Source organism: Mus musculus, chromosome 13 (assembly GCF_000001635.26).
Source record: "Mus musculus strain C57BL/6J chromosome 13, GRCm38.p6 C57BL/6J".
Taxonomy (NCBI): domain Eukaryota; kingdom Metazoa; phylum Chordata; class Mammalia; order Rodentia; family Muridae; genus Mus; species Mus musculus.
Window position 1 is genome coordinate 104,365,220 of NC_000079.6, and position 23,506 is coordinate 104,388,725.

Here is a 23,506-nt window from a genome sequence, read left to right on the forward strand (position 1 = left end):
TGTGTACTCCAAGGCAACATAGCATTGTATCATGAATGTATGAAAGACATATCTTTAATTTGTGAGATGACAGAAATATGACATTAAAAGCAGAACCTTGCATTTTTATGCATTTTAGTCACATGTCAGTATTGGTTCCCTTAAAGCTATTTGTGCCTACCAACATGACACTAATAAGACTGCCTAAAAGAAAGTCATTTTTAACCTTACCACATGTGAAAAGAATAATACTTGGGTTAATTCAGAAGTGTCAGGTTTACATAGAAGGAATAATAAAGTTTCCTGAATTTTAAATTTGAACTATTTGTACTGAATTGTGTGGATCTGACTGTATCTAATTCAACTTGAAATTTTGCCTTAATATTCCTAGAAGATCATTTAAGGAATAATGTGTTGATGTCAAATTAGGATGATAAATGTTTGTGTTTGAGGAAGGCAATTTGTTTCAATTGAAGGCTCTGGATACTCTCATATTTCTTCTCTTGGTTTCTGTTATTTCCTGTGCATGAATTAACAGCTCCTCTCTTCTATGCCCATATGCATGTATAGAATACACTTTCATTTCACTCATTCACAATGTCCTTTTTATCACTGTCCTATCTTCTTTCTAAACATAGCTTTAACTCACCTGTCAGATGGACTCCACATGCTTTCACTGTCAAGAGAGCAGGTGTTTATATTTGTATTTATTAGCTACCTTGTATTTGCTTGTTCTGAACTACCTGTCCAGGGTTTCCTAGAACAACTCTCCTTATCTGTTTTGTGCTTAAATTAGTTTTCTACCATGACACATTTGTTAGAATGTGATACTGTAAATATAAGTTATTTTTGAAATAATAGCTATCTAAAAGGGTATTCCTATGCAGTCAACATATGCATCTCAGAGTTTTTTTTATTAAAGTGTATTTTGAGTTCACTAGGCTTTAGGACAGGGAAAATATGACAAGGAAAGGACACCTTTGAGAAATGGAGCTCATTGCAAAGAAAAGCCACATTCTCTAAATATGCCAGGGTTTTAAAAGTGTATTTTGAAAACACAAAGGGATATAAGTCATGTATTACACTCTCTTTTACCAATGCTCATAAAGGGGGGGGGGCTTCTGTGATTACCCATCACCTATACTTCAATGAATCATTGTCTTTTTCTGTAATTCCCTTTTGTATTGAATGAACATTATTAATATGTAAATGTGAAGTTATGTTAAAAAAATTAACACTATCTTTAATGGGTCATTAATTTTGCTAAATTTCCGTTTCCTCATCTGAGAAGTGCATACATTCCCTTTTCTGCTGAAGGAGCAATTGAATCATGTGATATTGATAACATGTGAGAATATATGATAAATGCAAAGAGATTCAGACATACGTTGTACATTGACTAATTCTTTTGTCTTTTTAATATTAGTCTACATTGCTTTAAAGGACTGGTCTTCTTGATCAAAGCCAACTATTGATATAACTAATTAATGACCCAATAAGGAAATAAATATAGGATGTGTTGTTGTTGGGCTTGTTGTTTTATTTTTCCTATTTCTTTCTTTTATGTCTCTTCTCTTTCTTCCTCATTAAAACAGTTTTGGTATGAACCATGATGGAATTGGAAATTCTTGTGGGACGAAAGGTCATGAGGCAGCAAAACTTATGGCAGCTCATATTACTGCAAATACCAATCCCTTCTCCTGGTCTGCCTGCAGCAGAGACTACATCACCAGCTTTCTAGAGTAAGTAATCTCTGGAGAGGGATGATAAATTGTTCTAGAAGCAACTCATTGCGGGAAGCCTACTGTGCGTGCTTCAAATTTTGTATGAATAGTTTTTGTAGGGTCCACTTACATTTCAGGCCGCTCTCACTTTATTAAATAAATCATCGTGGCATATTTTCCAGGTCTTATACAAATAGTGAATAAGCTAGAAGCGCGATGAGAATAGAAGTACGACTGATGTAATGATTGATTAGAATTTTTCAGTAAATTGGAAAGCATTTTCAGAAAGAATTTGCATGTTTATAATTTAATAGAGGATAACTCATACTTTAATTCAGTAATTCAGTATCATGACGTTTGTGAAAAAAAAAAAAAACCAAACAAACAAACCTGAATTCTCCAAGAGTGTCAAAGCATCTAATCACAACAACTAAAGCCACAGCTAAACAAAGCACAGGAAGGGGGTATCTTGAGGAACAGTTTAAGCAGTCCATCTTTTGCACAGTTGGGGAGTTTCTTCATGGTTCTTCCATCTCAATTCACAGAATCTGGTTCTATGCATGTTGTAAATGTCAGTGGACACAAGCATGACTATGTTGAAAGCATCTGGTTCTATGCATGTTATAAATGTGAGTGAGCACAACTAGGACAATGTTTAGGAAAAGAGTTTTTTCTCAGCTCACTTGTGTGTACTCTCACACTGAATTTAGGACCCAGTGGACTTAACTATTGTTTTCTGTGAGGCCTTATATAATAGTTTATCTTTTTAATCTTAAGGTCCTGAGTTTTTAAATGACTTTAAATCGTAATACTTATCTCATTAGAGGTTTTATATATAATATTGATATTTATTAAAATTATAAGCATTACTATTTTAAGCAACATCAAAGTTGCAATAGTTTGTTGTTGTACCATTACTTTAGCTGTTTTAAATTAGGAAAGCTTACATAGGATAAAATTATGTCTTAAAAGTTTGTTTAACTAATAGTAGCCATGTCATAGCCTGAGAATTTATAATTGCAGAGAAAAGAAAGTTTAATTGCCCAACACAGATCTTGTTTCAAAAATCAAAAGATGAATGTTAAAAATCAACCTTAAAAATGTATTAGTACAATCATTCAATTTGGAATTCATTTCAAAATGTTGTCCTGAACAACTATATTATATACTATCAATTTTTAATCTTAGTAAGAAAATAGTATAATATTACACATGCCTTGTGCTAGACTGAGTGAAATGCTATAAAAAGACAATGAAGAATTTATTTGATATGTTTGGTAATTTTTAATACAAAGCACTGGCAACATCATTTTAAAGATAGTTCTGCATGAATTCACTTGTATACGTTATAAACACCATTGAAGCTGTCCTCTTGTAGAAACCTGACCAGATCTGAAATTTCTCTCTCGTCTTGGCATTTGTTTTCAGATTAAAATCTTAATCTCTATCATCATAAAAACAGATTGTGTAACATGCTCAGTATTTGTATTTTCAATGGCAGTCCTCTTGATTTTTAAAATTACAATTTCTTTCCCTCTGTATTCTGTTTCTTTCCCATTGGTGATTCTATAGCTCTTTAGCTAGTACCAGCTCTGTATATTAAATACAAGGAGTACAGCCTAGTAAACATAATAAACGTTGTATGTTTTTATGTACTAAAAACATACAGAAGTATAGATATATGGACTACCTTTGACCTCCTGCCAGATCTTCTGTAGTTGGAACTGATCATGGCTGTTAAGAGAGTACGTAAGGGACTCTGTAGATTGCTAGTGATATACAGGGAAATGACCACTGGCTTTGTGAGAGACGCAAAACTATTAATATTTGCATTATAGAAGTCCATTGAATTAATTAAAGCAATTAATTCAAAGGTATTATTTAATCTTCATTGCTCTCCTGTATTTTGTATATATAAGCAAAATGAGTGTTGACCGGATTCTAATGGGCTTATTTATCCTATATTTTATAACAAGGGTTCTTTTGTAAATTCTCATGAAAATGCATGAAGTTAAATCCACTAGGAAATGGATAAATGTTTTTTTTTGTTGTTGTTTTGTTTTGTTTTTTAAAAAAAGAGAGAAAAGAAAAAGAAAGAAAGAAAAATGGCTTGGGAGAAAAATCAAGTCTGCCTCTCTAATAATAAACTAAGTAACTAAATCTTATTATAATTTGTCTAAGCAATAAAAGATTTTAAACACTAGCCTCATTAAAAGATCACTTCACTGGAGCCCAAAGATAAAATAGTAATTTTAAAAAGTCTTTGTTTTATTTCCTATTTAATGAGCTTAATTGTTTTAACAGCTATGGGTGATATGTCTATATCTGTATCTGTGTCTTTATTTAAATCCAGAGACATTTTGCATTTTGAACAATGATTAAGTTTGCATCTATATTTTGTAGTTGGCTCAAAAGGTTCATAGGACTTTGTTTTAGCTTTTCTTTTCAAGAAAAAAAAACCTTGAAAGAATAACTGTTAAGGAACTGCTAGCCAGTCAACAAAATACATACCTTCCTCTACTTAGAGAGTATATAGGACAACCGTGATGGAAGTCTTAACAATGAGCTTCTATGATTTATAGAAATCCATTATTCACTGTTTAACTGGAAAAACAAAAAGACATGGCCTTAAAATGCCACTAGAATACAGTCTCTCATGTCATTCTGCAACACTAGGTGCTATTGATCAGTCAGGAGATGGTGTTTACCAACTCCCAATATTTTTTTTCAGATTTCTTAAACTCGGTGATTCAATAAGTGGTTCATGAATCGCCCAGAAGCCGTCCTGATTAAATAATAAAGAACCCATTTCCGTTAAAATGGACGTGTTTTGCCAGCTTCTGATGTTTTCCGAAGACGGCTTTGCAGGTAGTGTCTTTCCTATCTGCCTGCGGGACTCCATTATTTACTTATTTAGAAAATACAAAAAGATCAACCTGGTATGAAGGCTTAACTCATTGACTATGGGCTAGTTTACCAGGCTGTGAAAAGCAGATAGTTGTAATTTAGGACACATTTCCATTCATTCCCAACCACTTAGAAGTAGTTCAGAGCAATTTCTAAAAGATATAGGAGCTTTGTGAGTCATCTTTTACCCTATTTAAATTTTGTAAAATTGCTTGAACTCTCAGGTAGCTATATCACCATTGTTTGCCATTTTGATTTATATACAGAATCCATTTCACACAAGGGTGGAAGGTGATTGAATGCACTGAGTAGCATTGTTAGGACTGAAGGGGAGCTAGGAAGAGGAGTGGGAGAAGTTACGGACGATGGACAAAGCCAAAGCACTCAAAGTTGCTCTCTAAAAGTTGCTTTTGAAGGTTAACATTACTCCATTAAATGGAAAATATGTTCTTAGGTGGAACCCCCTCCTCCCAAAAGAAGTGTAGTATCCAAGAAATAACCTGCAGAACAGGTTTTCCTTAGTAGATTTGACACATGTTGAGACCCTTGCTTTAACCATGCATATCTTTGACAAGGTGTAATTATATGTAGGGTAGTTTCAGAGTAAGCCATTAACAGCACAAAATTTGTATATTTAAAACCCCAAGTTAATTATGTTCAAACATCTATGTTACACAGTCAATGACAGGAAAAAGAGTTCTGACTTTAGATAGATACTTGTTTGCATTTGCATGGTTATGTCATTACACTTATATTTAGTTGAAATGTCATTAGTTTCATAAAAAAATGATAAAGTTACCTATGAGAAGATAGTAGATAAAAGACATTTAATTTGATGTAAATGATATAAGCCTAAATCACGCTTAACTCATATGTATCAGCATACCTTGTGAAAAAAACTAGTGGCATTAAATTACACTTGTTGCTGTTGTTAAGGCACTCTAATGTATGTTATTCTTAGGCAGATGTCCTTTCAGACTGGCCCACTGTGTTGCATGTAATTTTAAAAAACATATTTCCTTCTTTGCCCAGGGTGCACTCCTAGCTTAGCTCGACTGAAGGCCAGCTGGTGCCTTTCTGGGAGCTGGAATGGCTCCCACAGCCCCTCCCAAGCTTCTCCAAGTCACCATCAATTGCTCCATCTTTTCTCTTTCTCTTGCCCACCTTAACTCCGTGGAAGAAAAACACTAGACTGCTTTATTATTTTAAAAATGCCAGGTAACACAATTGCTGGGCAAAGAAACCTTTAGCCCTCAACTATCAGCTAACCTATATCAGCCATCCACTGGTGGCAGAGACTGCTGGTTCTGGTTTCCCTAAGACCTTACAATGGCTCTTGTGTCCTCCTGGTTCCAAAGCATGGTCTAAAAAGCCCTTCCTCTCTCCCTGCAGCTGCTCTTCCTCCTTCTCCTGGGACCTGGAAGTCCCACCTTAAAAACATGCAATGCCACTGTGTAGCTAAAGTTCTCATCTTTATATCCTTTTTAAATTTTTGTTTTTTTTTTAATAGGAGTAAACTTTCAATCTCAGTTAGTAATACATTCTCATATGTTCTGGAAACAAAACCAGGAAGGCATATTGTATAAAGATCTATAAATGTTAGTGGAAGACTGAAATTTGGTTTCTGTTTTTGTTTTCAGGGTTGACTTTGGGACTCTGAATAAAGGCTTACTAAATTAGAAGTGGGGTATATAGAATTACTTTACAATCATAATGCAGCGAGTTTTGGAAATAAAAATATAACTTGATATACTATGAATTTTTTGTAATCAATGAAGATAGATATGTATTCTTAAACTGATACATATTAGAGGAAAGTGAGTAAGCACAGAGCCTAATAATGTATGAAGACATTGTAATGAAACTTTCTAATTTGTATGATAACTTAAAACAATATTAAAAATCATCGGGAGATAGCTTAGTACAGTGGCTCTCAACCTGCGGATTGTGACCCCCTTGGAGTGGATCATGTGACCATTTAACAAGGTTCACATATTAGGTATCCTGCATGTCTGATATTTACATTATAATTCATAACAGCAAAATTATAGTTGGAAGTAAAAATGAAATAATTTTATGGTTGTGGGTCATTGCAACATGAGGAACTGTATTAAAGGGTTGCAGCATTAGGGAGGTTGTGAACCACTGTAAAGTGGTTGGGTAAAGTGTTTGGTGTACAAGCATAATTACCTGTGTTTGGGTCCCAGAACCCATGCCAAGGCCAGGAACAGTGGAATATACCTGTAGCCACAGAGTGTATGTAGAGGGCTTGGGGCTAGCTGAATCCTGGGGTTTGATGACTAGCCAGTCTACCTAAAACAGGTAGAGACTGTCTCAACAATAAGATGGAAATAATTAAGGAAGACATCTGACACTAACCTCTAGCCTCCAACAACTGCAGGGTGAGTGCATCTTACACATGTTTGCACATATTCATCCACCATGGTGGAGGGCAGCACAGAGAGAAGAGCTACTAGTGTAAATTCAGAACTCAGACTTTACCTCACAACATTTACAGTAACAAGAGTTACTCAGAGGAAGTTTATTAGAATTGAATGTGCAGAAATTCTTGGTTAAACACATACATGTGCACACACACATACACAAATACACTCACCAGAGAGAGAAAGGGAGAGAGAGAGAGAGAGAGAGAGAGAGAGAGAGAGAGAGAGAGAGAAACTCTTCAGTTGTTAAATCTGCATTGCATAGATTCCATATTCTTCGCCTTCTGTGTCTGTATCTATACTGTTGCATAATGATAGTTGATAGCTTAGAAGCATAGTATCCTAAAATATTGTTCTTAAGAGTCAATTAATAATAATTATGCTGTATAGTGCACCAAGAAAACAGTAGACAAATTTGACTCACACTATGAACAATACATTTGCAATGCTTAATCTCAATTAAGAATTGTAGAGATGGCTCAGTGGTTAGGAGCACTGACTGCTCTTCCAGAGGTCCTGAGATCAATTCCTAGCAACCACATGGTGGCTCACAACCATCTGTAAAGGGATCCAGTGCATACTCTTCTGGTGTGTCTGAAGAGAGCTACAGTATACTCACATACATAAAAATAAGTAAATAATATTTTTAAAAAAGAATTAAAATGTCAAAATTGTTCCATTCCTCAAATATACTCCTCCAAGCTGTGCTGTGTTTCAGGTGTGGCTGTTAGGAGAACATTGCTGTCTGTACAGACAAGCATGTGGGGTGGAGGAGCCGTTCAGTCATCTGTACAGAGGCATGCTTTACTTCAGATCACTGGCCTGAAAAGCTGCACTGCTGTGTACAGATGGAGCCAGCACAGTTCAAAAGGCTTTTGTTGATATGGTGTTCCTAAACACAGGCTCATTTTAAAAACAAACAGGCTTTTCTTTTGTATTTTATTTCATGGAGGGTTTTAATCTTCTGTAAAATATACTCAACCCAGAGAATGATCTTGTCTAGCTATTTAATTAGCTATCAATACAAAAGAAATAGGTGCTTCCAGAGAACTGACCCAGGAATATGCTTTGGGGACCAACTCGTGAGTCTCAAGAGTTTTGGCCCCAGGTCCCAATCATGCTTGGCACTGTTGGCTCTGAAGGCCCTGTCAGGTCTCAACTGATCTAATTTTTTAAAAAGCATATGAACATTGGCTAGAACATCATTATACCTCGAAACAAGAACGTTAAATGAAATAATTATTTTTGGTTTTTCTTAAATTAAGCCAACTTTACCATCAAGAAAGAGTTACTTTCTCTATGTATCTATCTTTAAATTCTCTTCTGAGATTCATATACTTATACTACTGAAATTTTTAGTTTCCTTTGCTGTATTTCTGAAAGTCACTATTTGTATTTGTATTGGGCTCTCTCCTAGCTCCAGTTAGGTAATTATGTCCTATAATTTTTGTTGCATTACTAATAAATATAATTATGTAAATTATTCAGTATATATTTTTCTGTTGATTTATAGTAATATTTACTTATTTTATTATATACTCAATTGTTTTCATAAATATATTTATACTTTGTAATACAATCGTGATTTTTTTTTACTATTGTACTATCAAATGACACCCCCCCATCATTAACTTTAATATATTTTTGAAATTACTAGTTGGGTCTTACTTGGCTAAAGTTTGTACATCATAATATCTAAAATGCTATTTTTATAATTCATCTACCAACAAGTATGCTTGCTGAGGGGCATGACACTTTCTAACTTGAAACAGAAAGGAACGAGTGTAGGGTTGTGTCATCCTTGAACAGTGCTCTTTGAGATGGCAAAACCTGTCTGTGTCAGTGCAGGATTATTGTCTCATCATTATTCTCTTTAAAAACTAGGGGAATGCCAGGGCCAGGAAGCAAGAGTCGGTGCGTTGGTGAGCAAGGGGATGGGGAAGGAGAGAGGGGGTTTCAGAGGAGAAACCAGCAAAGGTGATAACATTTGAAATGTAAATGAAGAAGATATCTAATAAAAGAAAAAAAAGAACTTTATATCCAACAAAATTTTTTCTAATAGATTATTTCTAATACTTTTATAATAATAAATAAGCTATTTAGATGATAGTGATTTCTAAAACCCATAAAGTCTTATCATTTTACAAGTAATAAATAATTTATATAATCTTTAAAAAAAAACTAACACAGAGGAGCATAAAGAAGAGAAGACAATCTTGTATCCCTTTGGTCTGGGTCCACTTAGGAAGAGAACATTTCAGGTTTTAAAGATACTAATTTGCTGCTGTGAAAATATACTGTTATGTAACAAGTTAGCTTTTACATTTTAGGAGTATAAAAAAGCTTGCAGGTGGATTTGAAACTCACTGTTTTTGTATGATTCTTCCCTGTTTGTAAATGAAATTTTGTGCTGTCCTAAATAACAGTTGAGGAACTTCAACTTGTGAAGTTATTTTCCTTTGGCAAAGTGGATGGAAAAGATTTGGGGGAAAAAAAGCAAAAGTGCTGGCACAATGGACAGGAATGTTGGAAAAAATGTTAAGTGTTGGCATAGAAATTCTTTAAAAATTCTAACTCACATGGGAAATAAAAGTGAAAAAGCATCTGCCCTGTTTTACACACACTGAATAAATGAAAACGAACATTACAGTTAGCAAAGCTCTTTAAACTGAGGTTCTCTGTCTGGCTTTGGGCAATCTTTATGTTATTTGTTCCACTGAATTAAAATACTATGTTTTAGTGAGGACAAACTGTGTAAAGTAGAAATTATGTAGAAAGAACATTCCCTTATTCTAGTTCTTATGACCCGAAATGAAATATGAATTCGCTGAAAGACTAAACATTTCTAGTGTTTGTGAGCAAGCACTTTGGACCTTAACTGTCCTTCAGCCCATCAACTAGCGACATGTCTTACCGCAGCACCTGTGTTCTATGTAAGGGGGAAGTATAGAAATTAAGTCGTTATGATTACAACTATAAGTATTTTTGTTTAATTTTCCACAATTCATGTTTTTAATTGTATTACCAGATGTGGTTATATTTTCAATGAAAAGAAACAAGAAACTTAGAGCAATCTGAAATTCTGTTTTGGTTCCTTTAGAACTACTTTTAACCTGTGTTTTAAAGGCCAACATTTTCAGATTGTTGTCTGAGATGCTTCCATTGCATTGTGGAGTTGGAGAAAAAGAACTTGGCGCCTCATTTAGATGTCAGTGAAATGATTCTACTTTGCTACTTGATTATTTGTAGAATGTGTTGTTTCTCATGCATAAAATTATTAAAACAAATATCTCAACACATGGTTTCATTATTTTGAATGAAATAGTCTACAGAATACCTAATTTCCTTTGATGCTTTGTGTTGAACAGTTCAGGCCGTGGTACTTGCCTTGATAATGAGCCTCCAAAGCGTGACTTTCTTTATCCAGCTGTGGCCCCAGGTCAGGTGTATGATGCTGATGAACAATGTCGTTTCCAGTATGGAGCAACATCCCGCCAATGCAAATATGGGGTAAGAGGTCTTAATCCTTATGTTTAGCCCATAAATGTTCTCTTATAACACATGTTCAGGTAGAATAATGATGAACTTAGTTTGCTTTGAATGCATTATTAATTTATGTAATGCTTTTGACACTGATTTTTTGATAGTATAATTTCTAATTTTAAATATTTGAATAATACTAAATTAACATGATTCACAATATTTTGTTAAGGAAGCAAACAGAATTTTAGTAAATTCTTCTTCTTTTTTGTAATCTTGAGTTCATGATACTAACTTTACTTTGTCTTTTAAAATAGTTTAGTTTTAAGAAACTCTCTACTTCCTTTTCCTGGCATTCTTATAACTGTGCTAAAGGGCATTCTTACTGGCTTCTTGCCTTTACCTAAATTCATTCTAGTTAGAACTGAGTCATTTCAAGTTGCTTCACCCACTGTCCAATTCCCAATATAACAACCAAGAACAAAGTGACATTATCCCCAAAATGAAAAAACAGGATATAGCCATGGGAGGAAAGTGTAGGCATCATGATTTTTCTCTTAATGTTCACTTTAAAAAGTCACAGTACCATATTAGAAATAGTTAAGTTCATTTTATAATTTTATAAATATTTTGGTGTCTAATATAGGAATGTGTGTAACGAAAAAGTAGGATTCTAAAATATCAGTTAGCGTGCCTAAAATTATTTACGTTTAAAAACCAAATCTCACCGGGCGGTGGTGGGGCACACCTTTAATCCCAACACTTGGGAGGCAGAGGCAGGTGGATTTCTGAGTTCGAGGCCAGCCTGGTCTACAAAGTGAGTTCCCAGACAGCCAGGGCTATACAGAGAAACCCTGTCTCGAAACCCCCCCCCCCCAAAAAAAACCCAACAACAACAAAAACAAAAAACCCAAACAAACAAAAAAACCCAAATCTCAAGACTTCTTTGTTCTTATTGTGATACATACAGAGAGTCTGAGTTCTTAAAAAGGGATAACAATAGAAGGAGTTAAGTTTACCATAGCTATTATTAGACTATATACACACTGTGCATTACTAGTTATTCCTCTTGGGCATGGAAAAATAGAAGGCAATTTAAGAAAATCTCTTGGGTGACAAATATATTGTTATTCTTGGTAGACTTTGGCTGTCCTTTCAAGATCGTGTGTGATTATCTGTGGATGTTAAACCCCATGTGAAACTTTGTTTTTTCACATTTGTTTATTAAGTCTTAGTTTTGAATGGATCTAGTTGTTTTTTTTTTTTTTTTTTAAATCTTAAGTGTTTTTTTTTTTTTTTTTAAATACGTCACTCAAGTGTTAATCACAGTCACTACATTACTACATGTACTCAGTGGTCCAGTGAGAGGAGAGACACTTTTCCGCTTCCCTCACACTGGTTCTCGTTTCTGTCAGTGAAGAAGACTACATGTTAGCTTTTATTTTGGAAACTATATTTGAACTTATCCATTAGCTCCTATTGTAGATTATTATTATTGTCATTATCATTATTACATTTATGGGATTTAAAGTTAAGTTGATTCTTAATCTGGAAATCTTACTCATTCCAGCTTGATAGGAATGAGGCAAGTGCTAATTTTGAAACTATTTTCTGCGTTTTGATTCTTTTTGTTTATGCTCATGCACATTTCTGTAACAGAAATAAAATAAAATTAGAAAGCATGGTGAAGACATTAGCACTATAATATTCATACTTTCTCACAAATCATTTTTACTTTGTTTTGCAGCAAAGTGATGGTTTCACTAGATTCATGTACTATATGAAATTCTTACATTCTTTTTTTATTCTATTATAAATTTCCAGTTCGGATTCTTGATCTCTAATAGATTCTTTAAAATCCTTCCTACCTGTTGAACTTGTATCTAAAGAATTGGGTCCATATAATTATTATACCCAGTTTATACTGCTTTTTATCTTACATCTCCCTAACATTTTTAATAATTCTAAAATTATTATTACTCTGGAAATCAATTCAGTCTTTAAATACAGGAGTTCAGTCAGGGAAGTAAGTTGTGTTCCATGCATTAGCTGGAGGGAAAGATAAATCTGAGTCTAGCATGACAAGGTTATGAGTTAGCATGACAAGGTGAGCCCTGGGCACACTGACTGTGGCTAGGAGAGGTGTCCTGAAATGATAACCATTTTGAAAGGTGATGAGTTTGGGAAAGATTTTAAACACTTATTGAATGAACCATAACTGCTTAGTGATAAATTTTTTCCATCCCTTTCACGTTTGCCTTTATGTAGTAGTTTTGTAGTAGTAGTTATGTAGTAATTTTGTTTTCAAATTATCCATAATGCCTAGCAGCATAAAATGTATAATAGTTTTAAATACAAAGAGTAGGATATCATAGTACAACACAACATTTGTCCCAACACTGGGGGTAACTGGGGCCAGTGGAACCCAGGCATGTAGAAACTCTGCCAGACCAGTGGCACAAGTTCCTTCCAGCCTGTCTGGGCCAGTGTCCTCAGCAGACCTTGGGTGCAAACTCCAGCCAGTCCCACAACACCCAGAGGAAGCTCCACTCCCAGGTGCTGTAACACACCCAGGATCCCAGGTTCCCAGGATCCCAGGAGCTTGGCCACACCAGGATCTCAGGGTCCCAGAGGCATCTTGACTCCCAGGAGCTCTGACACACCCAGGATCTCAGGATCCCAGGATTCCAGAGACAGCTTGACTCTGAGGAGTTCTGACACAACCAGGATCACAGGAAGGACAGGCTCCAGTCAGACATAGCAAGGGCAGGTAGCACTAGAGATAACCAGATGGCAGGAGGCAAGTGTAAGAACAACACAAGCAACAGAAACCAAGGTTACTTGGCATCATCAGAACCCAATTCTCCCACCAAAGCAAGTCCTGGATACACCATCAAACTGGAAAAGCAAGATTGAGATCTAAAATCACTTCTCATGATGATGATAGAGGAATTTAAGAAGGACATAAATAACTCCCTTAAAGAAATACAGAAAAAAAAAAAAAAAAAAAGAAATACAGGAGGTCACAGGCAAAGAGCTAGAAGCCCTTATAAAGGAAACACAAAAATCCCTTAAATAATTACAGAAAAACACAATCAAACAGGCAAAGGAAATGAACAAAACCATCCAGAATCTAAAAATGGAACTAGAAACAATAAAGAAATCACAAAGGGAGACAACCTTGCAGTTAGAAACCCTAGGAAAGAAACCAGGAGTCATAGATGCGAGCATCACCAACAGAATACAAGAGATAGAAGAGAGAATCTCAGGTGCAGAAGATACCAGAGAAAACATTGACACAACAGTCAAAGAAAGGTGGGAGGTGGTTTATAAGGGAACAACAAAGAGTGAGACTGAATCTTTTGCTTGATATTTATAATTATTGTATCAATTTTGAAGAAGAGGACCTTATAAGTTACTCTTTTTCTGAGTAACTTTCAAAATCATGACAGCTAATGAACCAGAATCTTACCCTCACCTAATATCTGTGCCACCCTCCAAGCAGAACCATTGTTCATTGGAATAGCTGATGAATGACTTCATGGATAGACCATCTTAATACACACACCATTTCTTAAATGAATGTAACCTGTTCCCTGTAGGCTGAGAATGATGACAATCACTCAAGTCAAATAGCTTTGACCGTAGCAGGAAATCTGTATCCAAAAATCGTGCCTACAATTCATTCCTTGGCACAGCAGAACTGGCAACTCTTAGCTTAGCTACTATGGAGGTAAAATCCTTTGGTGATGTGAGAGACATTGAAGTACAGCCTTATTACAATAAACTCCAGTGTCTAAAATTTCTTCTTATTTTTGGTTTGTACCACAGTAACAGCCAAGATTTTAAAGCTCTACTAAAAACAAACAAACAAAAGACTTTATCTATTTATGTTCATTTAATAACGTGTCCATCTTTTTTATGATTGGTAAAAATATATATATTTGCTGAATATAATAAAAAAGTTAGTTCAACTAAAAAAAATCAAGAGGAAAATTAACAAAAAAAATGCCATAATGAAGCCTACTACTTTGTATGCTAATTGAATAATTTTGAAAAGTAAAAAAAAAAGAATATCACAGTACAATATATAGATTAAGATATTTGCATAATGAAATCTATAAGTGATGTGCAATGATATTTAACTGATATGTAGTTCTTTTTTCATAAGATGCTTTGGACTACATTGATAAAATTTATAATGGCTTTGTAATATTTTATAGGTGGGGAAATTAAAAGTACAGTGTGTGATTTGTGCACTCCAAGATTAAAAAATGTAAAGGTTTGAGTATGTCATGTCTGCTGCTTCTGTGTAGAGTCATTCTGTTAATAAGATAAAGATTGTAGATGTTTTTTTTTGTTTTTCTTTTTTTGATCATTTCTCATCTTTTTAAAATTTTTTAGAAAATTATTTACAATCCAGCAGTTGCCCTCTGTCCCTATTCCCCCTCCCACAATTACTTGTGCCATTCCTCCTTTCCTATCTCAGAGAGGATGCTCCCCCACACTGGGCTTTCCTCCTCCCCAGGGCTTCAAGTCTTTCCCACTGAGGCCAGATCAGACAGTCCTCTGCTGTATATGTGTCAGGGGCCTCAAGACCAGCCTGTGTATACTATTTGGTTGGTAGCTTAGTGTCTCAGAGCTTCCAGGAGTTCAGATTAGTTGAGACTGCTGGTCTTCCTATGGGGTCGTCCTCCTCAATTTCTTCCATCCTTCCCCTAATTCATCCATAAGAGTCCTCTACTTCAGTCCAGTGGTTGGGTGTAAATATCTGCATCTGTCTCAGTCCGCTGCTTATTGGGTCTTTTAGAGGACAGTCATGCTAGGCTCCTGTCTGTAAGCACATCATAGCATCAGTAATAGTGTCAGGGCTTGGTGTCTCCCCATGAAGTGGATCCCCAGTTGGACAGTCACTAGACTGCCTTTTCCTCAGTCTTGTCCCCATTTTTGTCCCTGTAGTTCTTCTAGACCATCTTGTTTAGGAGAACACTAGTTTAATTTCCCCCAGGTAATGTCTCATTCCTGGTCAGTAAAATTCTCAAACTCTTCATCTTAGCCCTGTCTTTTCAGAGAGAAATCATCTCTAAAATTACTGTTTGGGGACATACATCCTCAGATGTCTGAACTCTGAAATTGTGAAGTCTTAGAATCATGACATTTCTTACCACCGCCACCACCACCATGGACAGCATCTCATGTTTTACTGAATTTACTGCACAGAATTACTAGGATTATAGGCATGTAGTATCATACCCAGTTTATGTGGTGCTAGGTTTAAACTCGGAGCCTTGTGTAGATGAAAACGATGCTCCTCTATCTAAATAGCATCCTCAGTCGTGTTTTCTGTTATTAAAAAAAGTTAGAGGCCAGTGGAATGTATGATTCAATGAGTGAAGGCACTTACCACTAGGTCTGAGGCCCTGGGATTAATCTTGGAACATTTATGATGGAAAGAATTAACTAGCTCCTGCAAGTTGTTCTCTGACCTCCCTACCTGTTTGTTGTCTGTGAAGTATGTGTGTCTTTAAGATAAGATGCAAGTACAGAAATGCAGCTTGTAAAGCAAGATCCTTACCATATTATCCTCATATATCTGCCAACTCTGACTCTAAGGATGCCTTAGGAACTTTTTAGAAAAAGGACATTGCAAATAAAACAACAGAACCATTGAACCAGTTTCTCCAGAAAAAAAAAAATTTTTTTTTGCTCGTTCAGAGCAACAAACTCCTGTAAAGCTCTGTAGAATCTCTTTGCCAATTTTCTTGCAATTCTCACTTTTCTTTCATTTTCAATAGTCTTTTTTTAATCATGAGATTAAACTGGCGGAAAGCAGATTGCAACAATAATGTTTAAATCTAGATGGAATTAACATATAGGCTTATGTGATATGTGTGGGTGATCTTTAGATTAGGACTTTTTCACTCTTTCATTTACTGGGCACATGGAAGGCATTCAATAAGTGTTCCCATTTCTTCTGTGAACATCTGTCTTGTGGTTGTGTTCCTGAAGAGCTGCTACACTAGCAGTAGGAGATGGACCCTCTATGCTTTGAAAGCATGGAAGATTCTGAGCCACATACTGACTCAAATTCTCCTTTAACTCTATACAAATGGAAATTCCCTTGATACAGTCCTGCTGTTTGATCGTTATACAAAAAGTTCTCTCAGTAAGTGTAGGCCATATTGTTTTATTATTATGGAATTATTATTATTCCATAATTGCTTTGCTTATTTGATTACTTTTAATTAAATGATGCCTTTCTTGATAACCTTACCTAAACGTATTCATGTTTATGCTCTCACATGCATAAGTCCTATAATTTTTTTCTTGCTTGTCATTAGTGTTTATTACTTTCTAATATAATATTTATTTTCATTTTGTTTACTGCGCCCTTCCCTACTGGAGTCTATATAACTTGCATTCAGGACAGTTCCCATCCCATTGTAGGGCTTGTAACAACGTTCTTGCAGCTATGCATGTCTTCTACAGAGCAGGACTTAGGTTCAATAAAGAAGCAGCTGTTTACTCTCAAAAAATTGTCATGTCACACAACAGGAGCTTATCTTGCCTGGAAAATTACTATTGTTAGCACACCAGGTTCTTAACCAGGCTATGATTCTAAATGATTATGGTTGACTTTTCTACCCACCACCTCAATAGCTTGTATAGCATCTCCCTGCGCTGTGAACTCTATCTAAAAGTATAGCTGCCAGCTCAGTTCCAGCTTGATATCTCTGTTCTGCATCCAAATTGTTCATTTTCTTCTTGTCTACAGACTACAGTTTTTAATGCTTTCATACCTTATCCCGTTTGTTGATTATTTATCACTACAAATTAAGATCAAGTCATTATTGCTTTATCATTAAGAATTGTTTATATTTTTTAATATTTTAAGCTCTAAAAATGTTTAAAAATAGATGCAGAGAAAATTGAAGATAATGTTGCTGAAAGAATGAAAAACATTGAGAAACACATATGAGAAAAAGAGTGAAAAACACTGAGAAACAACACATATGAGAAAAGTTTGAAGAAAATGAGCTCAAGAAGTTTGGGTTTAGTGTTTATTCACTTTGTGTTTCCTTTAAATGCTAATGCTGTTTTTATTCTCTATAAAAACATTTCCAAAACTCACAGCCATCTAATTTCTAAAACAGAAGATCTCTAGATTATTAAAATTTCAAGTATTAAATATGTAACAGGTGTATTAAGAGAAATAGAATTGTTTCTCTTAGATATCCTAAGGTAAATATGCACCATATATTAAGGTAAACTGCATAGTGTGGTTTAATATGGACTTACTTAGTAAAAGACACTGAAATATTGTAGTACTTCAAAAGTCTCTGGAATCTAAATGTGTATGTTTACTTGACATATAATTGTTACAAGTTTGCTTTGGTTTTTATTTTCCCCAAATTCCAAGACAAATCTTAGTTCCAGAGTCATAAATAGGCTTAAAGGTCAGTACTTTTGTATTAGTTATGGATCTTCCCGGTTTCCCTTCATTTATTATAACTATTTCATTTTCTTTTAAAAATACCTTCAAATTAGTGATTATTTAACTAGAATTTCTAAATCATGTTTGTTTGTTTTATTCCCTTGCTAAAATCCCTTGCATTTAAGTTACCTACTTAATGTGATTATTCCCTTCAAGTACTAAGTGAGCATGTATTATCCTTTGTTTAAGAAATTGAAGCACTACTTTGTACCTCACAAGAGAACAAAGCAAAAATTTTTACTTGAAAGCTGATTAAGTCCCCAGACTTAACCTAGGCTATAGGGTTAGTGTTTTCAATTTACTTTTGCTTATGCTCTTCTTGACCATTTTGGGGCTTTGCTCCCTTCATTGACCATCTTTTTTTGCAATCAGCTATTGATGGAGTTGCAAACAGATGTTGATAATGCTACTGATAGTGTAATGTTGACATCAAGACTTTTGTGCAATTACTACCAATGACCCAACATAGCAAAAGGTTAAAGTTTCTCCCAAAGTGGACAGTTAATTCCTCATAATTGTGGAGGAATCATGAGGCATTTTATAGGAGATCTTTCTTTATTGGTCATAGTAAATGGGTTGGTAGCTTCTTTTCTAAAACCCAGATTCTATTGAAGTAATGAGACCAGGTGAAAAAACAGGAGAAAGATACATCTTTTATATTAATTTTTAAAGATAAGTTTATCGAGTTCACTGCAATAGGGCTGCAGAATGGACACTAACCAGATTACTGCTGTTTCATGTTAATTTTTAAAATACAGGCAGACAAATGGGTTTCAGTCTCAGTTTTTATTAAAGTGCTCTCTATTGCATGCAAATGCCCTTATAGACCTACCTCTGAGGAAGAAAGTGCTGTATGATTTAGATAGCTGTATGATTTAGATAGCAAAGCGCTAGTAGATTGGGATTCTGGGGGAAGTGCCAGCAGGGATTTAGTTGAGCTAATATATTTCTGGGTGAAAAATAACTTACTTTAAGAAATCAGAGCACTACTTTGTACCTCACAAGAGAACAAAGCAAAAATCTTTATCAGGTACCTACTACAAAGCAAATAAATCAACTTGAAAGCTGATTGAATGAAAACCTCAAAATAGTGACAGAAACAAAAGCACTTGACAAAAGTGCTTCTCTAACTCAAAAGTTATAGCATGAGGAAAGACCAAAAATGCGTTCTCTGAAGACAGACTGACTGTGACTAACAAATAGCACAATCTAATAGTGAACATGAAGCCAGCCATCATTGTCTCCAGAGATAAGATAAGGAAACACTGGCAGAAAGGTAAAAGACATGCATTTAAAAAGAGGTTTAATTTATGCTGAATAGGCGTAGGGAAGGGTAAGACAGATGTATGTTAAGGGAGCCAGAATCAGAGAAAAGTACAAATTCTCAGAGCATGAATCTGAAGTAGATTAAAAAAATAAAAACAACAGATAGGGCAAAGAAACAGCACTAAAATAAACCTTCAAATTCTTGAAAGCATTTATAGCATTAGAGTTACAAGTGATCATAATATCTTCAAATGCTATGGTAAGAGTAATATCAGTTTAGAATTGTAAATTCAGCTAAAATGAGGATAAATTAAGTATATGTTCAGAGAAATAGGGAAAAGAATTCTTTGCTTAGTTAATTAATAAAGGATCTATATCAAAAAAGAAATTGGATTCACAGCACTGGCAAGAACTGTCTAAATCAACATTAACCAACACATTTTGGATAGTGGGTGTTGGACAAATTTTTAGGAGGCAAGAAAATTTTCTGTCCCCTAATTGGGGGAATACGATTGCCAACTTTTAGTTTTAGTTATAGGAACAGTTTGAAAAGCATGCTAAAGCTTTAAGCATATGGATTCTGCCTTCCTCATTACAGTCTCTAGTTAACGTTGACAAAGGAAAAAAGAACAAAACCTAAGAAATGATTATGACTCATTAAAATTGGGGGAAAATGTGGTGTTAGGACTAGAGAGATTGCTCAGTGGTTAAGGGAGCTGGTGGCTCTTGCAGAAGACCAAATTGTATCCCCAGCACCTACACAGAGGCTCGCAACTATCAGCAACTAGTTTCTTATGACCTGATATACTTTCCTGGTGTTTGTGAGCAATTATGTAAGTGGTATGTAAATATATATATATATAGGAAAGAGTGTCATGACAAATATGGTCTGTATTGATATTGTTTCTTTAGTTTTATCTTTTAGTTTTATAAAAGAACAAGTTTCCCTGATCCCTGTGATTTTACATGAAAGTATTTGTTCATTATGCTATCATTATGTCTGATGTGTGGTAGATTCTCAAGAAATATTAGCAAATGGAAAGAGAATGTTGCTGTCACTCTTTTTATTACCAGGTAATCTTCCTCCAGATTGTAGTTGATACCATGAAATTAAAGATTCTATCTCAACGTTCACTCTCATTCACTGTTTCTTAACAAAAATGTCTCTTCAAAGAGCTGTTGATTTTTCTTTCCCCTTCCTTAAACTTGAGGACCAGCAGAATACCGGATTTTTCCTGAGTCTTCTGAAACTTAAGATACTAGAAGAAACCCTATCACAGAGTCAAGGATGTATTCAACTAGAGAAGTCATGAACTTGATCGTGTTAAACTTGAACTTCTGTCAGGAATAAAAAACACATGCAAGAAAAATGTTGCTTGAGAAATAAGCTCGGGAAACAAACAATATTCCCATCAACTAACTGTACCTATTACTATTTCATTTAGGAAAACCTGACAAGTATGATCTTTGTTTTATAGAAATATCTCAAGAGATACAAAACTTTCAACCTGCAGTTTACTTTACCATAGCTTGAAAATTTCATGAGAGTTTATTCACTAATCAATATTCATATGCAAGGAAACTGGTCTATCAAAATATGTTTCCAGTATTCTAGAACTTCTTATTTGGTCTGAAATGCACTTTTCTTCTATGTTGACATTATCTTCCTAAATTCATTAAATTCTTTCTTATTCAAGGTTAAATGCCAATTGTGAATTCTATTGTCAAAGTGTTCAGTGATCTTTATGACTAACTGTATTTTCCAGTGTAGATTTGTAGCCCTTTGCTTCATGTAGGTAGTATTGTGTGATAAGTTAATTACCTAGCAAAATTTCAATCTTCAGGAAGCCACTAAAGAACAAGCTCCTAAGAGATACAGAAATCTGTCTCCCAAACACTGAGGAAGGCTGTATTGTCATTTTTGATATTATAACTGAACCTCAATCATCTACCACTTTGAGTGAGGTTTTTCTTAAAGGGGCTTTCAGAAAGTAGCATTTTATAACACAACTAAACTGTATGTTTTACTAATGGATGCTCTGAGTATTGTCTTTTTCAATAGTAGAATTCTCATTGTATGATTATGTATAAGGTACATTTTAGGCTCCTTTTACCTTTGTTTGAAGTAAGACTTACACCTAACAAAAAGAATAGGATATGCCGAGCATGGTGGCCCTCGCCTTTAATCCCAGCACTCAGGAGGTAGAAGCAGGCAGATTTCTGAGTTCGAGGCCAGCCTGGTCTACACAGTGACAGGACAGCCAGGGCTATACAGAGAAACCCTGTCTTGAAAAACCAAAAAAAAAAAAAAAAAAAAAAAAAGGGAGATATTAAATCTCTTGTTTAGAGATAAGTTCATTTTTCAAATTTTAAATACATTATTCTATTAAATGTGTCTTTGTGAACTTCTTTGAATTTGTATAGCCTTTTTGCATATGGGTTAGTATTGTAAAACCTGTAAATAGTAGCAGTCATATTGTTTTGAAAATATTAAACTGAAAGAATGAACTGAAAAATACATTGTAAGAAGAACAAGGAAGTATATTTATTTAGTTTCACTATAAAAGGATCATTTTAGGTTGATATTATGATCTTTTCTAATATCAGAATTTATAATATTTAATAAAGATGTTCTAATGTTTTCACTTCAGCTCACTAGTTTCTAAATAGAGGTTACAATTATTAAGTATATTTAAAGTTTTTAGATTTAGTTTCTATTTTGTGGGTATGAGTGTTTTGATGTATGTGTGTCTGTGTACCATGTGCATGCCTGGTGCCCTTGAAGGTCAGAGGGCATTGGATTCCCCAGAACTGTAGTTCCAGATGAGTGTGAGCTGCCATGAGAGTGCTGAGAACCAAACTCAGGTCTTTTGCAATAGCAACCCGTGCTGTTAACTGCTGAGCCATTTCTCTAGCTTAAAACATTTTAAAGCCTAATCTATATTGTATTTCACCTCCTGATTGATAGATGTCAACCCTAATAGAAATCCAAAAGAATTCCAGGAACATGCTAAAGTATACTGTTGGCATTTCCATTTGTATGTCATCGGTTTCTATATTCTGATGCTTTATGCCTCAAGTCTGTCGATGTCACATGATTTCTTTGTCTCCGGAGAGTTAAAATATCACTTGAGACCTAAAGGTGAAAGGATTAAGTGCTATATACTAGTTTATCTGTATTTTGATATTATATTATAGAAAATATATTTTGATTCATAGTTCTAGTTCATATCAATGATGGTGATGTTAATTGATGATCACATGTAAAAGAATAGCATTTTTGAGTATTTTTAATCTAAAGTTAATTTTAAAAATAAATATAACAGTTTACAGAGGCAAATTATTTAGACATAGATAGTTTAGAATCTTAAAACTTACATAATATTTTATAGTGTCAGTATTAGCAAAGTTTCATAATTCTGTTGAGTCAGGAACCTGGATACTGAGAGGGAAGGAGATAAGGTGGCTGCACACAGCTAAAGTGTCATAAACAGCAGTGCGTTATGAACATTACCTGCCATTGTGATAAGCTGAAAGTAACATTTCCAGATTTTGTGCTTAGATGCACAAAAGTTAGATTTTAGATTACAAAATGACTCCAAAATGTATTTTATATTTCTTTACATTTATATGTTAAATTCTTACCTACTCTACAGTACATCTGTTGTCTGTGCCTCTCTCCCCTCCTACCAGGTTTAAAAAAAATTTTTTTTTTCATTCCCAAGTCCAGTTACAGTGCAGGGTATAATCTTGTCTATCTCTGGAAGACAGCTTCTGTGTGCTCTCAAAAAACACTTACATAAGAACCTCAGTAATACTGGTGTCTTTTTTTTTTTTTTTGGTTTTCAAGACAGGGTTTCTCTGTATAGCCCTGGCTGTCCTGGAACTCACTTTGTAGACCAGGCTGGCCTCGAACTCAGAAATACGCATGCCTCTGACTCCCAAGTGCTGGGATTAAAGGCGTACACCAACCACTGCCTGGCTTCCAATTTTTTAAATAGGTATTTTCTTCATTTACATTTCAAATGCTTTCCCGAAAGTCCCCTATACCCCTCCCTGCTCCCCTACCCACCCACTCCTACTTCTTGGCCCTGGTGTTCCCCTGTACTGGGGCATATAATGTTTGCAAGACCAAGGTGCCTCTCTTCCCAGTGATGGCTGACTAGGCCATCTTCTGCTATATATGCAGCTAGAGACAGGAGCTCTGGAGG

At 34.9% G+C, this 23,506-nt stretch overlaps 1 protein-coding gene across 9 annotated transcripts in view; it reads left to right on the plus strand.

The window, feature by feature from the left end:
- The window catches only part of Adamts6 (a disintegrin-like and metallopeptidase (reprolysin type) with thrombospondin type 1 motif, 6), a 210,178-nt gene that overhangs the window by 78,702 nt on the left and 107,970 nt on the right, over positions 1-23,506 (plus strand). For 7 of the 9 annotated variants that reach the window (XR_003950407.1, XM_006517516.2, XM_030247122.1 and 4 more), the window contains 2 exons: positions 1,575-1,721; positions 10,423-10,564. Coding sequence is in view for 7 of the 9 variants with exons in the window: in XM_006517516.2 (XP_006517579.1) it covers positions 1,575-1,721; positions 10,423-10,564 (289 nt within the window). In the remaining 2 variants the exon portion in view is untranslated. Of the gene's footprint in view, positions 1-1,574; positions 1,722-4,434; positions 4,572-10,422; positions 10,565-23,506 lie in introns of those variants that run through there. The other 2 variants (NR_136938.1, XM_006517517.3) reach the window with 2 other exon arrangements.